Below are 17,064 nucleotides of genomic sequence, written 5' to 3' on the forward strand. Positions count from 1 at the left end.
CCTAAAATAATATACAAAAAAAAAAAAAAAAGATAACAAATTGGAAAGGACTTAGCTGGTTAGGATAAAAATCAATGCCAGTTGCGCGTGTCTTCATTCCAATCAAATGATCGTATAACACTCCATTCGCGACGACTATAGCATTCCATTCGCGATCATATCTAACAAACCGATACGTTAGGGTTGCTTTTAGAAATATATATAAACAGCTCCGCATCCCCGCCCGAATGGAGATTGAGTACGGGCGGGTCAAACAAAGGTGCACAAATAAACAGAAACAAACCCTAGCGTAAAACTGATTCAAAAATAAAAACCGACTCAAAAACTAACTGACCCGAACTGACTCAAACTTGCTAATTTTGACTCAAAATACACAAATATACAAACTATACACTCCAAACTATTAAGCACTATGAAGATCGAGGCGAATAACCTCGACGTCATCCTTCTTACTCGGTCTACCTATGTATAACTTCAATCTATGACCGTTCACTATGAATCTTTCACCATCTTTTCCCTCTATCGTCACACTATCATAGGGAAACACCCCTTTCACCACAAACAGTCCTAACCAACAGGATTTCAATTTTCCGGGGAACAACCTCAAGCGTGAATTATATAATAACACCTCATCCCCACACTTGAAGTCTTTATTACCCTTCAACTTTCTATCATACAACTCTTTCGAACGAAGTTTATAATCGTGAGTATGCTCACACGCATGATCTCTCAACTCCTCTAACTCGTGCAACTCATGAAACCGTTTACTCTTAGCTAAAGACATATCTAGATTCACGGATCTCAATGCCCAATATGCACCATGCTCTAACTCAACCGGAAGATGACAAGCCTTTCGATAAATCATCCGAAACGATGTAGAACCGGTCGGTGTCTTATATTTCGTACGAAAGACCCACAATGTGTCATCTAACTTCTCGGCCCAATCTAACCTATTTGCTCCAACCGTCTTCTTTAGGATCCTTTTAATCCCTCTATTACTCACCTCTACTTGCCCACTCGTCTGTGGGTGATAGGTCATTGCAAGCCGATGGGTGACCCCATAGCGTTGCAAAGCCTTTTCCATCAAGGTATTGCAAAAGTGAGTGCCCTTATCACTAACTAGGACTCGTTAATTGCATTCATTATTTTTATGTAGAATACGTCACTTTCCATTACCTTTTTTATGAACAATTAATCACTTAACTCCGTATAATTCATCTTTGCAAGCCTTCAATATATCCCTTCTCTAACTTTAACAAACCCAAGTTTATTAACAACCCGCTAAACTATATAATTAATTTTAGATCACATTACTCTCATAATTCATTGACTAAACCAACTAACAGTACTCTTTAAAATTGGCAACTTATATATTTTTAAGCACTTATTAGTTTTATTCGTTTTATCTCCATTTCCACACTTCACCTACAAAACACTATATTTATTAAGTGCAAACTATTTACGATCAAAAATGACTCGAAAAGTAATGTAAATTATACAAAACTACATAGGAAAACAAGATGTGTTACAACACATCAATGATCAAACAACTCTTTGTATTGATTAAAGAACAAGAGTAAAAGAAGCTTTTACAAGGCTACAAGTGTTATGAGTTTTGTACTAGTGTTGTGGGTTTTATGTGTGAACTGTGGGATGGATGCAACTGAGCCCTTCATGTCCTATTTATACTAGTTAGCGTTGATCTAGATCATTCTAAATCTAGATCCATCTACACAAATATCTCATATCATTATTCAGATAATTGTAAGTCTAAACAAGGTTATGGAATAGTCTAGAAGTTGTTAGGACCTACCCAAAATTTCTAGCAATGTTCCAGCCCTTTCCTAGCCTTTCGAGGCTGATCTAGAGTGTTTCAAAGCTGCTAAATTAGTCCCGAATAGTGTAGGCTGTTTCGGAGACTTCTGGGCAACTCTAGATGACTTCAAATTGTTCCGGAACCTTCTGGAACTTGAGAAAAACCAATCTGAATTTTGGTGGACCGTGACGGGCTTCAACTTCGGAATAAAACACTTTACAGACAAAGTATATTTGCTTCATTGACAACACATGATAAAGATTTTACTAAGAACTGATTAAAGTTGTCTTAGTGGCAAAATTTTATATTAATTATATGTGACTATTGAATTCATATAGAGTTTCTTTAGCCACACCATTTTGAAAAATAAGAAATCAACCTTGAAGAAGATTTTGAGTAATCTAATGTATGCAAGGTAATTTTACATAATTATTGTTATGCAATTCATCTTTTATTGTATTTTACTGTACTCCTTTAAAACTAAAAATTGTTCAAGCAAATTCCCGAGACAGATTTTGATGATAGATTGCGTATCAACATGCTATCAATAAACAGTTAAACACACATCTTTATAGGATCATTAGTTTTTTAATCAAAATAATTGTTTCTTTTACAAGACTTAGGGGCGGGGTTATTAAGAGCCAGTATAATGCTTAACCGTTTAGAGCAAATGCCTGACCAATTCAGATTAGAGGTCTTAACCATTCAGACTTAATATAATGTTTAACCATTAAGAGGCAAATGTCTGAACCATTCAGACATCTGCTCACGAAACAAACAGTCTAAACCATTAAGTGATGAACCAGTAAGAGGTCTAGAAGTCTGAACCATTAAGAGCCTCATTAAGAGGTAAACAAACAGCCCCTTAGATAGATATTGAAATAATTTAAATTTATAATCCTATGAATAATTACCATTTAGCTGCATTGTGCCCAAAATATTAATGAAACATAGCACACTAGTTCAGATCAACATTTCATCAAAGATCTTGAGTTCAAGCTAGTTACTCATTCATGAAACATAACCTCCATCCGATACTTGAATGTCATCTAACAGTACCATTGATATTTGTGGTAATACGCCGATGCATTCAAGCTCTCCTCTTAAGAGCTACTAATGGTTACCACAATAAGCGTCACTTTTGCTCCAGCAAACAGGATAATCACAAACCGAAGACACGCCGGTTCGGTGATCAGTCTAAATATTCACAAAAGTTTTCAAACAAGTTTATTCATGCTCATTAACAAGATAATCAAGTTCAAAACAAATTCAAAGAAACTAATTAAAGGAAAAAAACTTTTCAAGCCTTTTCTCTCCTTATTCATAATTATAAAGCCATCTTCTCCACCAGCAGCCTCAAATGGAACCCCAACCACCACCACCAGGAGTAAGAATCTCAAGAATCTCACCTGCTTCCACCTCGATGCTATTCTTACCGCCAAGAAACACACGCCGTTTATCTTTCGTTACCAAATAGTTAACCCCACGGGCTCCATTTTTCCCACCATTAAGCCCCCGAGGCGCATGAACCCGCCTCTCAGATAGAACACTCACCACCACCGGCCGCCTGAACTCTATCTCCCTCACCACCCCATCACCGCCTCTATGAACCCCATCGCCGCCACTCTTCTCTCTCAACCCAAACCTATGCAAAACAACCGGATACCTCTGCTCAAAAATCTCCGGATCGGTCATACGAGTATTAGTCATGTGACACTGGACCCCACTTGTCCCGTCCCATGCGGGACCCGCCCCGCTTCCTCCCGCAATCGTCTCATAATAACCAAAAGTATCATCACCAAAAGTAAGATTATTCATGCAACCCTGTGAGCAAGCACAAGCTTGAAATGCCATTAACACCACATCTGTGATTCTCTGTGAGGTCAAAACATTACCGCCCACAACTGCCGCCTTATCACTAGGCGATAAGAACGACCCCGGAGGTATATGGATTGTTACCGGAGCTAAACAGCCTTGATTCAACGGAATATCGACATTTACCAGACATCGAAGACAGTAAATAACCGCAGCTTTTGTTACAGCTTCTGGTGAATTCCAATTTCCGTAAACTTCAGGGGTAGTTCCGGAAAAATCAAAGAAAGCTTCGCCTTTTTTCGAATCAATGGTGAGTTTTAAGCGAATTGATGATCCATCATCCATGTAATCTTCTTCTTCAATCGTAATCAAACCATCAGAACCGACAGATTGAAAAGAAACTTTTTCGGGAATGGATTTTAGCATCTCTCGCACTGCTTCTTCTGCGTTTTTCTGAACATAAACCATGTAAGATTGAACCGTTTTCAACCCGTAGTGCGCGATCAGCTCTTTTATAAGAGTGATTCCTCTTTGATTTGCAGCTATTTGAGCACGAAGATCCGAAAGATTATCTTGCAGCCTACGTGTTCCTGGAATCTTGATAGCCGATTCTTCAGAGCTCGGGAATCGAAGAAGATTAGTGATTCCTTCTTCTTGAAATATACCCTTTTCGACTAATTTAAACGCTTTTATCGCAGCTCCTTCTTCCCATATGTTTTTCGAAAACGGCGGCATACTTCCCGGAGTAATCCCGCCTATTTCCGCATGATGGCCTCTACTAGCAACAAAGAACACGAGTTTCCCACTATCGAAAACGGGAGTGATTACCGTTATATCCGGTAAATGGCTACCACCAGAACACGGATGATTAGTCACTAAAACATCTCCTTCGTTCAAATTCTCACCCCAATATTTAAGCTGCCATTGAACCGTGCTCGACATGGCTCCTAAGTGAACCGGAACATGCGGTGCATTAGCCACTAAACCGCCATCTGGATCAAAAAGGGCACACGAAAAGTCGAGCCTTTCTTTAATATTCGTTGAAATAGAAGTTCTCTGCAAAGTTCTTCCCATCTGCTCGGCTATACCCATGAACCGATGATTGAATATCGACAATTGCACAACATCCGCAACTTTCTCCGACACTTTCACGTTGACCACATTTGACTCGATTTCAATCTTTATGTTACCAAATTTAGTAATTATAGCTTTGCAGTTAGGTTCAACAATCACCGTGCTGTTACCGTTCATGATAATTGCCGGCCCGCGAATTTCATGACCATACCCTAAATCTTCGAGTTTGAAAAGCGGTGTATTATGATATCCATTTCCAAAGTAGACGTTGTATGTCCCTTGAACTTTAGGCGTACCCGAACAACTTTCTAAAGGTTTTGGTTTAAATATATTCGTCACTCCGATACCGCGCACTCTTACATCACATATTAGAATATTTCTGTTTTCGAGTTTGAATCCGTATTCTTGTTGAAATAACTTAATAAACTCAACGTCATAATCGTTTTCTGACCCTTTAACCATTATAGCAGTATCAGTCCCTTCATACCTCAAATTCAAATATGATTCTGTCGTAATACTACTTTCGTTAAATCCTTGTTTAATAAGTTTCTGTTTTACTGACTTCATTAACAGTGTTTCTCTACGTGAAGCTTCTAGAACAGATTCGGGACTGTAAGTAGCAGAAAACGGTTCTTGTGCTTCTTCGATAACATCTGCTAATCCCATCCCGTACGCACTTAAAATCCCGCAAAATCTGTGTACCAAAACCTCATTCATACCCAATGAACGCGCGATCGCACACGCGTGTTGTGGGCCCGCACCACCGAAACAGGCAAGTGCATGGTTCTTGGTTTCATGACCTTTCATTTCGGTTAACTGACGAATGGGCCTACACATTGTCTCATTAGCTACATTTACAAACCCTTGTGCAATCTCCTCAACCGACATTTCTTTTGATAACGGATCTTGACTCTTTCTATAAGAATTAATTTGCTTTGCAAGTTTCTCAAATTCTTCGCGGGTTTTGTTAATATCCAAAGGCTGATCTTCGTTAGGTCCGAAGATTGAAGGAAAGTAATCGGGAATCACGTAACCTAATACCAGGTTAGCATCCGTGACCGCCAGCTCACCTCCTTTGCGATAACAAACCGGACCCGGATGTGCACTGACAGATTCGGGCCCGACCCGAAATGATCCGAATTGAAACTTTAGCTTTGACCCACCACCAGCGGCTACAGTATTAATGTCAAGCTGGGGTGCTTGGATTATCGCACCAGCTATTTGAGTTTCAAGAACTTGCTCGTAGAAACCCGCATATCTACTCACGTCTGTAGAGGTCCCACCCATGTCAAACCCGATTAACGGTTTTTCGGTCTCGAGTCCGAAAAGTGTCTGGGAGTAACCCACCACACCACCTGCGGGGCCCGACAACACCGCTTTGTGGCCCGAGAATCTACTTTCGGGAGCAAGACCGCCATCTGATTGCATGAAAAGAACATTCACCTTTCCTAAATTATCATCAAATTTAGAAATGAAACCCGATAAATACTCTTTAATAACCGGGGTTAGGTATGCATCCACACTAGCGGTCAAACCTCTAGGAACGGCTCGAACCATGGGGGTCAAAGAAGACGATAACGAAACATGCTTGAACCCCATGCTCACAGCCAAATTGCTCACAAAAAGTTCATGGTGTGGATATGTATAGGAATGCATTAACACAACTGCTAAACATTTGATTCCTTTCTCTAACAGACCAGCAAGTAAAGGCCTCAAAGTTTCTTCATTAACAGGCTTCACAACCTGCACCCGCTCACCCGAAACGCCAGTAACTACATTCAGGTCAGCAGAGTTGAGGGCCGTTTTCTCGGTATCCGGAACAAGCTCGATTCTCTCATCAACTTCTATAACCTCTTCATAAAGATTAGACGGTTTCAATACAGTAAGATCAAAGATATTCGGGCGGGCCTGGTTACCAATTTGTAGTAGATCTTTAAATCCTCGGGTCACACACAATGCAATTCTTTCTCCCTTTCGTTCTAAAAGTGCATTTGTTGCAACAGTTGTTCCCATTCGAATCCACTCAATGTTCTCAGTAGGGAGTTTTGAAGTTCTCGGGATTTTATTACCAGTAAACTCTTCCAAAATCCTTCTGATTCCTTCAACGGGAGCATCTTCGTAGTTAGATGGATCAACAGATAATAACTTCATTACTTTGCCTTCAGATTGACCGGGAATTTCAGCATAGACATCGGTGAACGTGCCTCCTCGGTCTATACAGAACCTAAGTTTTCCTTCATTCACACTGCCCATGGCTCCTACATCACAAACAAACAAACATGAATGTCTTAACAAACAAAGCATCATAGAAAATTTAGAACTATAACAAGTTCTTCTGTCAAAGGCGCACTAGGCAGACTTCAATACAAGTTGGATAACTTTTGAATTTTGAACTTAGGTTACTAACTTTTTTTTGTTATACTATGTATATTTATTTTTCTAAGCCCTATTATACATAATTTTAGTATCTTCTAATAGTGTGTTTTTTTTTTCCCTCAAATGTGCGCCTTTTTTGCGCCTCGCGTCTGGGCTCCGGGTGAGGCCTGTCAATGCGCCTTTGACAACATAGATAAGAACCAACGGAATGCAGTTTACAAAATCAGATAAAATAAGCTGCAACGAATATCATCATCATACTCAGTTGGGCTCCGGGTGAGGCCTGTGCGCCTTTGACAACATAGATAAGAACCAACGGAATGCAGTTTGCAGAATCAGATTAAATAAGTTGCAACGAATATCATCATCATACTCAATAAATCCCAACAATAGCAAAGCTAAGGTAGGGTCTGAGGAGGGTAAGATGTAGACAGCCTTACCTCTACCCGTTAGGAATAGAGAGGCTGCTTCCAGTGAGACCCCCGGCTCGATAGTAGTTTTGCATCAAGCCTTGGACATAAGGCACATAACACTCAGCAATTAAGACAAAGGCCGATTAGTGCATGTACTGCCTTGTCTTTCGGCTATCAACGCCACCACATGATGCATGATTAACCATCCCCCCTCTTTTAACGTTATTTTCACGAAATTAGTAAAATAACGTTAAAATTAGTGTACTTTAACTTTTAACTGAAAATCACAAATAGTTTTTACTATACCTAAACCCTAGAAACTCAGTATCTGCTACTTGAAAACACAATATTCAAATAATTATTTTCAAATTTCAACAGTAAAAACAATAAGCACACATCAAACTAGAAACAAAAACGATCCAATAACAATATCCAGCGATGATTGCTTAATCAATATCAAACTAAACATGTATTTTTTTGCACAAGCAAACGTACTTGAACAGAAAGTATTGCGTTGACATATGAAGGAAGAACATGTAGAAAGTGTGCAGTAAGTTGATGAATGAATCGCATATAGATCTAGAAAGTGAAGTAATTGAATACAGAAATGGTGTTTGTTTGAATCAATCAAAGTGTAGAAATATATATACCTTGATTGATGTGTGGTGATTGAGGCCCAAATTGATAGTAGCTTGGGGTGATGAATAAAACCTAGAAACTATTGGATGAAGATGGAGTATATGTATTGTATATCGTTGATGCTGAAAGAAGCCGTGGTGGACTAGTTTGCTGTATCTAATCGATTTTGTTTGTTTTGTTTTGTTGCATTTTCTTTTTTCACAAACAAACAAAATATATTTAAGAGTAAACTATAATTTTACCCCCTGAGGTTAGGGGTCATTGGCATGTCTACCCCTCTAAGAAAGTAATTGCAATTTTACACCCTACTGTTTGGGGTTATGTCGCAACCTTACCCCCTGCCGTCAGTCAACAGTTATTTGACTGTTATAGGCAGGGGTATTTTGGTAATCTTACCCTATATTTATTATTATTTTTATTATTATTATTATTATTATTATTATTATTATTATTATTATTATTATTATTATTATTATTATTATTATTATTATTATTATTAATCATCTTCATCAGTTCAACCTGAACCCATCTTCAACACACCACCAAACCAATACCCGATCCACCATCTACCACCATTATCTTCCAACCTGAACCCACCTCCGATACACCAATAAACACCGTCACACTGGCAACTACCTCCATCTGCTTTCTTCCAATCTGCAAATTCTAAAGCATACAAAAACACTCCCAGCAAACTTCATCTCTATGTGCACAATCCACACACATAACTTCAATTTCCTCAATCTTGTCCTCTATCCTCTTTGTTCTTTCAATTCGCATGCAAATGACACTTGTTTCAGTTCAAAATTGAACAACTAGGGCAGAATATGAATAATTAACGGTTATTACGACCTCGATCGATTGGTTGATTTTGGTTCAAGAATTGGGGCTGTAGACTGTAGTAATTCAATATATTGCATATTGCTTGAAGGAAGAGGGAAGAAATAGAGTGAAAAGACTAATACTGATTGTTAACAGGAAACTTGAATTCATTTTGTGAATGCTCAATGATATGTAGTTTAAGGTGTAGCTTAGATGAATCAGGAGATGATCACACTTGTCTATTCATTGCTTCAGTATGTATTATGCAGTATTGCAATTGTTAGGGTTTATGCAATTATGTGTCTGTCTATAAGACTTCAATATCTGCTGCTAATTCTGAGCTAAGCATGTGAAAGTTCGAATTCGTGTTAATGTCTTTTCCATCATTTACCAATAGCAAGATATCCTTCATTTTAGTATTCCACATGAAGTGCAGGGCATATTATGGCAACAAAATCTATGTTGATTACTTTTTGGTTGGGCATTTTTTTTTGTTGATTACTGGTTTGGTTGGGCAATTTTTTTATCTGTGTAAATGTGTGATTATTGAAATTGTTTCAGGTGAGGAGTATTGAAGAGGGGTTTGAAGGCTCATGGCATTCAGCAACGGTGAAGAGGGGCTATACGGTTTTACAATGGCTGCAGATTACTGATCTACACATGTTCTTTCTGTTATCAAATCTACACGGTTTTACAATGGCTGCAGACAAATCTGGTGGTCACCTTCTGTGACGTTTAAATGGCTGAAGTTCTACTTGCTGCATTTCAGTTTGTGATCTTGAGTTAATTTGAGGTGTAGTAAATTGAATTTGGCATTTTTTTCTTGTTTTTGGTGTAAAACCATTACAATGGTAATTAACAGTAATTTGAGGTGTAATAATTCTTATGAAGATTATTCAAAGCCTACATAGAGCAGATTATTCAAATGTAATAATTCTTGCGGGGGTAATATTGTTGCTTAACACAAAGTATAGGGGGTAATACGAAAGGGCATTTTAGTAATTTACCAGTGGGGGTAATTATGCGACATAACAAGAACCTTAGGGGGTAATATTAAAGGGTAAAATAGTCATTTCACATTAAAGTTAACAGATCTGTTATTGACTTTGACGCCGGGGGGTAAAAGTGCGACATAACCCCAAACAGTAGGGTGTAAAATTGCAATTATTTCCTTAGGGGGGTTGTTGATGCATGGGATGTCTGTTGACTACGTCTACGTGAAGTCTTTGGTCAAGATAGGTCAACAAAGGGTCTAGATAGTCAAAATCATGTTTGAATGTTGTAGGTTCGCTTTTATGTACATGATAGAGGTAGGTTCGCTCTTAGGGTTATGAAGGTTCGCTTATTAGGTTAACAGGTAGGTTCGCTCTTGTTGTAATGTAGTAGGTCCGCTCATATGGCAGTCCATATGAGCGAACCACTCAGGTCTATAAATACCTGTTCATTCGAGCGAACATAGATATACGTATGTGTGTGCTTGTGGAACGAAACTCTGTCAAAATTTATTCAGAAAGCAATAAAAAGCATAGGAATTGAAAGGACAAGCTGTGTAACTTCATATATACTGATTCCGCCTTTATATACGAAGATGAACTACCTTGACTGACTTTTCGGGTCAAAACAACGGTCCAACAAGTGGTATCAGAGCTCAGGATGAGGAGTTCATACTACTACGGCTTGAATCTGCATAAATTTCTCTTTTCTACTCACTTTCTCTCATATTTTTTCGGCTTACAGTGGTTCCTACGGTTGAAATTGTCTGAAAATGGAATATAACGGGTAAAACATACTAATAACAAATCCTAGAAAGTTTCAGGTTAAAACTCGAATTAAAAATGGTTAAAATTGGGTAAAAACCTAGTTTCGCTTTTTCGAACATCGAGAGGTTCGCTCGTAATTCACATTAGATTCGCTTTTCTGGACTACAATCGAATAGATTCGCTCGAAATTCTAAACAGGTTCGCTTGAAATAACCAATCAGGTTCGCTCATTCAGACATTTTCTCTGGTAGATTCGCTCGAACGGACACATACAGGTCCGCTCGAACATACAATTTCTGGTTCGCTCTTACGGTCCGCTTATTCGGACAGTTTGTGGTTTGCTCGAACGGACTTATCTGGTTCGCTTTTACGAACATTATCTGGTCCGCTCGAACGACTATTAGTTGATTCGCTTATCTGTCACCTATACAGATAGATCCGCTTTTGTGTCCTGTTTTTCAAAAATTTCGAAAATTTTTCTAAGTGTTGGTTGATTTTGCAGGTACAATCAAAATGGATGATATTTTCTTGAATCCCTTCAGCGACATGTACGCATTCACGGGAAATTCTGGAAACAATGATACGTCTTCAAGCAATACGAACGAGAATCCACCAAAAGAAAGGAAGAAGGAGGCTTGGGAATCTGAAAGTGCGTTTGGGACATTTAATAAACCACCAAAGCTTATGGCTATTGAGGAGTACAGCCGATGGTCCAGAAAGTTTGAATATTGGATGATGGCCTTTGCATTTCCAAGTTGGAAGAGCTTGAAGAACGGATATGAAAACGGAAACAAGAATGGTGAAGCTTTAACCTCGAGTGATGAGATTGATTCGTTTGTAGCTGAACAAAAGTGTGTGGCATTGCTGTTCCAATCTGTCCGAGAAGACATCATTTCTTTGATAGATTATTCGAATGCAAAAGATCTGTGGAATAAACTTAGGGCTAAATGTTTAGGAAGCGAGGAAATTGTGAAAAACAAACGAAAGCTTCTGAGGAAAGAGTTTGATATGTTTGGTTGTCTAAAAAATGAGTCAGTTTGTAAAATGATAGAAAGGTTCGGTCATCTGAAGCTGGAATTAGCAAGACATGAAATCAAGTTTTCTGATGAAGAACTAGTTGACAAACTATTCGATTCATTACCAGATGAGGTGGATTGGAGATATTATGCGCTTATGTTGAGGAACACTATTGCTCCTGAAAAATTGACTCCAGATTTGGTGATTGAGAGACTTGAAAGTCACGAGCTGGAACTGAAGAAAACGTACAAAGCCAATCACTCATCTTATCAGCAGAATTTGGATCTTTATTATCCAAAAAGCATGATGCCAAAAGCAACTTCTCCAAAGACTGCATTTTCAGCGGAGAATGTATCCTCAGCAAGCAAAGAAAGTCAAAGCAGTCCGAACAGCGGAAGCCACAGTGGTTATTACAGTGGATCTTCATCTTCTGCAAATCGTTTTGATGCAAAGTTTTCATGCAACATCGCGATAGATTTGAAGAATGCTCAGAATTTTGATGAGGAGTCGGCTAAACAACAGATGGTATTCTTGGCGTCTGTGTTAGAATCTTATGAAGGGTTGGTGGCTGGTAAGATTGGGAATACAAATTTGACGAAAGAAGATTACGATCAGATAGATCCTGAAGAAATGGAGCTGATCGACATTCGTTGGGCGATGGCGAGTGCTGTTCGACGTGCACAGCGTTTCATGGAAATTACCGGGAGGAAGACGATCGGTGGTCCGTCTACAAAGTTGGGGTTCGACAGATCCAAGGTGACGTGCTTTAAGTGTAAGCAGAAGGGTCACTTCAAGCGTGAATGTAGAAACGCGTACGCTAATGAGTCAGAGAATCCGTTTAGAGACGATTACTATAAGAAGGCAAAATATCATCAGAATAAATCTGAGCCGCCTAGATTGAAGCAGGCTGAAGATAACAGAGACAAATCGAAGGCTCTTGCAGTAATTTACGATGATGAGGGGTATGATTGGAGCAAAGAGGTTCTACCGGAGGAAGATGCGGTTGGTTACGCATTCATGGCGAAAAACAATGAACCCGTTCCCTGGAAAGATAACCGTACGGAAGAGCAGAAATATCGATACAGAAAAATGATTGCTGAGAACAAGATCATTAGACTGTCTGGTGTCTATTCGGAAGCAAAGAGAGCGAAAAGATGGGATTCGGATAGAGAGTGTTACTTAGATCCGTATGGCAACATTGCGATTGATGATAAAACACTCGATATCGAAGCCATCATCAAGGAATACAAAGAAGAGGATGAGTATTGGCAACACAAATGGTGGGGCACTCAACGGAGAAAATGTTAAAAGAAGAAAAAGAAAAAGAGAGAAAGGAGAAAGAAGAAAAAGAGAAGAAAGAAAAAGAAGAAATCGAGAATTCAAAGAAGGTTGATACAGGCATTATCGATACTACGCAGGAGTTGATAGCAGAGAACCTGGGAAAAATGGCTGACAAAGTGCTAGCTGCGAAAGCACTTGAGGTAGACTCTAACTCTATGTCTGAGTCAAAAGACCAGGTCAGTCAAAATTCGTCAACAAATGCGTCAGGTAAGAAGATAGATGGAAATGCTGACTGAAAAATTGCAACAAAGAATGCAATTTTTGTAGCACTGTCACGTACCTCAACGGTGAGAAAATTAAAAATCTGACAGCTAAGGTCAGAAGTGTTGAGGATCAAATACTTAGTCGTGACAAAACTGTGAGAGCTTCAACTGAACGGATTAAAGAATTAACTACTCAAATTGAAAAAGATAAAATTGATCATGAAAAGGTTAAAAATGAAAATGAAAAGTTAATTCTTGATAACCGTCAGATTTCTGAAAATTTTGAAAAACTCAAAAGCACTGTTAAAGAAAGTGATGATCGAAATGGTAAAACGTTTAAAGAAAACGAACATCTGAGAGCTGTGGTTAGAATAAAAGAAGAATCAATTAATAAACAACTGGATGAAATCGCTAAATTGAAACTTAAAGTTCAAGAAGCTGAAATCGAGAATGAGCGAATTCAGTTGAAACTTAACAGTTATAGCTCCGCAAGCTTTGTGTTGCAGCACATTGTTCCTAAACCTATAGGGAAAAACAAAGCTGGCGAAGATGTGTTTTCTGACGGTACCGGTGTAGGGTTTCATAAAGTTCCACCGCCAATTTTGCATAATTACACTATCTGGGTTGGTTGAACTTGAGGAAGGAAGTGAAGTGAAACTTCCTGAGAACATTGATGTCACGTTCACGTCTTCCAATGACGATAGTGTCCAAAATGATGTGGTAAAAAGTGTTGTTGAAAAAGTGCTAAAACCGGAAAGTGACACTTCTGAGGAGGATGGATGTTTCTTGGATAAATACATTCCGAAACCAAAGTCCAAGAACAACTTAAATGATGAACCTGATCTTGTCATGTACAAGATGTCGGGATCGGATAAGTTGTTTTCGGATTCAGAGTTTCCGATTGAGAATGTAAACATGAACAAATTGACAAATGTTTTCAAACTGGTGGAAGTTGAGTTGTCAGCAGTGAATAATCTGAGTCGAAAGAAAGATAGGGTTTACAACAAGAAATCTGTTAATTCACCACGTTTTTACAATAACAACAGAAACAACTGGTCGGGTGGTTATCAGGGGGGTAAACCGTATCAGAAAAGAAATGTTCCATACAAGAGGTTTGTCGAAAAGAAAAAGTTTGTGAACAGTTCGAGTTCACTTGCTGATGAAGAAAAATAAATTTTTTCAAAATCGAACAAAGATTTTTTTGAGAAGAGAGCTTCACAGGCTCAGTCTGAAGGCACGAGTCGAGTAGCTGATACTCGTACTTGTTTTAGATGTGATCAGGTTGGTCACATTGCACGAAAGTGTACATTTGTGAAGCCTAAGACTGAAGCTGTGAAAGTTCAACAGAAGAAGGTTGATGTAAAGGGTAAAGCACCGATGATTGTTGAGAAAAGGATTGTTGAGAAGAAGAATGTTAAAATTGACAACTGCAAAGTGAAAAATGAACCCGTAAAGAAGTCGGTAACTAAAAATGACACATTTTACAAACAGGTTGCATTAACTCAACAGGTGTGGAAGCCTAAAATTGAATCAAAAGTTGAGAAGAAAGGTTCAACTTCTGAGGTGAAAAAGGCTGAAGAATCAATTACGGTTGATTATGATGCAAATTTTCCACCTCTCAAGGCTGAAAATTTCAAAATTCAAATTGCGAGAGTCAAGGTTACACCTAAGGCTGATGAGGCCTGGGTGGACACCATGTTTGACTAAATAGTTTGAATTGCCGGAGCTTCCTGGTTAGCGAAGCATGAATCGGCATCTTTCTTGAAGTTGTTTAAGTGATGATTTGTTATGTGCAGGATCTTCCAAAGCTTGTATCCAGGTGGATTATGGATAGTGGAGCGTCAAGACATATAACAGGGAAGACCGCGTTGCTGTATGATGTGAAAAACATTAACGGTGGTTACGTGGGTTTTGCGGGTAATCAAGGAGGAAAGATCATAGGTGAAGAAACGTTATCGAACGGCATCGTAACGTTTGAGAGGGTTAACTACATCGCTGAGCTGGAGAACAACCTGCTGAGTATCTCCCAGATCTGTGACAGGATGTATACTACTCATTTCACCGACAAAGAATGTTTGATCTTGAAACCGGGATTTGTGATACCTGAGGAATGGATCATCATGAGGGCACCAAGAGTCAACGATCTGTACGTGTTGGACATGAGCGTAGCTACTACAACCACGGGTCAGGCTCATTGTTTTGTGTCCAGAGCAACGGAGAAAGAATCAAGATTATGGCACCGAAAGATGGGGCATATTCACCTAAGGAAGATGAATCACTTGGTGCATAACGATTTGGTCACAGGAGTGCATGTCAAAGGTTTTCATCTGGAAGGGGAGTGCATAAGTTGTGTCAAAGGCAAACAGAAGAAAAAGTCACACCCTTCAAAGCAAGTCAATTCAGTTTCAAGACCATTGGAACGACTTCACATGGATTTGTTTGGTCCAGTGAATGTCAAGAGTATTACAGGAGACTACTACTGTTTGGTCGTGACTGATGATTATTCCAGATTTTCGTGGGTTTCATTTTTGAAATCGAAAGACGAAACTTTTGACAGCTTGATGGCGTTGTTTAAAAGAATTGAGAATCTGTACCAGAGGCCTATTTGTAGAATTCGTAGTGATAATGGTACTGAGTTCAAAAACAGTAAGATGGAAGAATTTTGTGATGAACGAGGTATACTGCATGAGTTTAGTGCTCCGTACACTCCGCAGCAGAATGGAGTTGCAGAACGCAAAAACCGGACGCTAATCGAGACAGCCAGAACAATGCTTGCAGACTCTAAGTTACCAATTAATTTCTGGGCTGAAGTTGTTTCTGCTGCTTGCTATACTCTCAACAGAGTTCTTACTGTAAAGAAGTTCAACAAGACGTGTTTTGAGCTAATCAATAACCGCAAGCCGAATTTGAAGTATCTAGAACCGTTCGGATCTCCCTGTACGGTGATAGAGCCTAATGGAAAGTTTGGTCCGAAGAGCATTGAGGGTATCTTTGTTGGCTATTCAAGTCCTACACGACGTATCTTCGTTCCAAGCGAAAAGCGGATTATTGAAGTAGCGAATGTTGAATGTCAAGGATACACTATGCCGCCACAGAATCCTGGTGATTCATGGAGATATAATTATGACAAACTTTGGGATTCGTTTGACATGAGAGAAGAATCAAAGGAAGATGAAGATTTCTTTGATGAGCTGGATATTTTGCGAGAGTATGAGTCGCAGCTCAGATTCCCAGCAGAGTATTCTGGAAGACCTCGGGAAACTTCAAATGACAATGAAGCAGGTCCTAGTAATGCTGGTGAACATGATGATGAAGTTGCTCCTGGTAATCAGTCGGAGGTGAATGATGATCAAGAAGCTGATAACATGCCAGTATTTGACCATGGTGATTCAGATCTTGAGGGGGAGCAGATCCAGTTATGAAGTCAAACAAACCAAGTTGGTGAACAAGATGCAGAGCAGAATGTTACTAATCTGGAGGGAAATGTAGATGTTCCAAGCGAAGTGATGCCGCGAACTCTTTCTTATCATCCAGAGGAGTTGATCATAGGAGAATTGCAACCGGGCGTTCGCACGAGACGTCAAATAGACCAGGGCTTAACATGTTTTTATTCTACAGTAGCACCATTACAAACTGAATTTTCATTAAGTTGTTTTATCTCGCAGGTCGAACCGAGAACTTACAAAGAGGCGCTTACTGAATACTCTTGGGTCATAACGATGCAAGAAGAGTTAAGTCAGTTTGAAAAGTTGGGTGTGTGGAAGTTAGTGGATTTGCCGGAGGGTCAA

The 17,064-nt window shown here is 39.2% G+C and overlaps 2 protein-coding genes and 1 long non-coding RNA gene across 4 annotated transcripts; 1 reads left to right on the forward strand and 2 right to left on the reverse strand.

The window, feature by feature from the left end:
• Positions 1–403: 403 nt before the first annotated feature.
• On the reverse strand, positions 404–1,084 carry LOC110883282. The gene has a single exon (XM_022131080.1). It carries the CDS (start codon positions 1,082–1,084, stop codon positions 404–406), a length of 681 nt encoding a protein of 226 aa, XP_021986772.1.
• A 1,793-nt stretch (positions 1,085–2,877) lies between these two features.
• Positions 2,878–8,301, reverse strand: LOC110886525 (5-oxoprolinase). 2 transcript variants are annotated; one of them, XM_022134336.2, is made up of 2 exons: positions 8,145–8,301; positions 2,878–6,963 (listed from the first exon to the last, which is right to left on the reverse strand). In XM_022134336.2, exon 2 carries the CDS (start codon positions 6,956–6,958, stop codon positions 3,173–3,175), a length of 3,786 nt encoding a protein of 1,261 aa, XP_021990028.1. In that variant the 5' UTR covers positions 6,959–6,963; positions 8,145–8,301; the 3' UTR covers positions 2,878–3,172. The 2 variants fall into 2 exon arrangements, with proteins under 2 accessions (XP_021990028.1, XP_021990029.1); XM_022134337.2 differs by having other exon boundaries at positions 7,990–8,291.
• Positions 8,302–8,668: 367 nt separating this feature from the next.
• LOC110883465 lies at positions 8,669–9,850 on the forward strand. The gene is made up of 2 exons (XR_002560479.1): positions 8,669–9,431; positions 9,517–9,850. It is a non-coding gene; the product is annotated as an uncharacterized LOC110883465 (long non-coding RNA).
• The last annotated feature ends 7,214 nt before the right edge of the window (positions 9,851–17,064 follow it).

This window comes from Helianthus annuus, chromosome 7 (genome assembly GCF_002127325.2).
Source record: "Helianthus annuus cultivar XRQ/B chromosome 7, HanXRQr2.0-SUNRISE, whole genome shotgun sequence".
Lineage (NCBI taxonomy): Eukaryota > Viridiplantae > Streptophyta > Magnoliopsida > Asterales > Asteraceae > Helianthus > Helianthus annuus.

What these genes read in the sequence shown, in the direction of transcription:
- LOC110883282 (XM_022131080.1), bottom strand. Translation starts at nt 1,084, where the DNA reads ATGGAAAAGGCTTTGCAACGCTATGGGGTCACCCATCGGCTTGCAATG.
- LOC110886525 (XM_022134336.2), bottom strand. Translation starts at nt 6,958, where the DNA reads ATGGGCAGTGTGAATGAAGGAAAACTTAGGTTCTGTATAGACCGAGGA.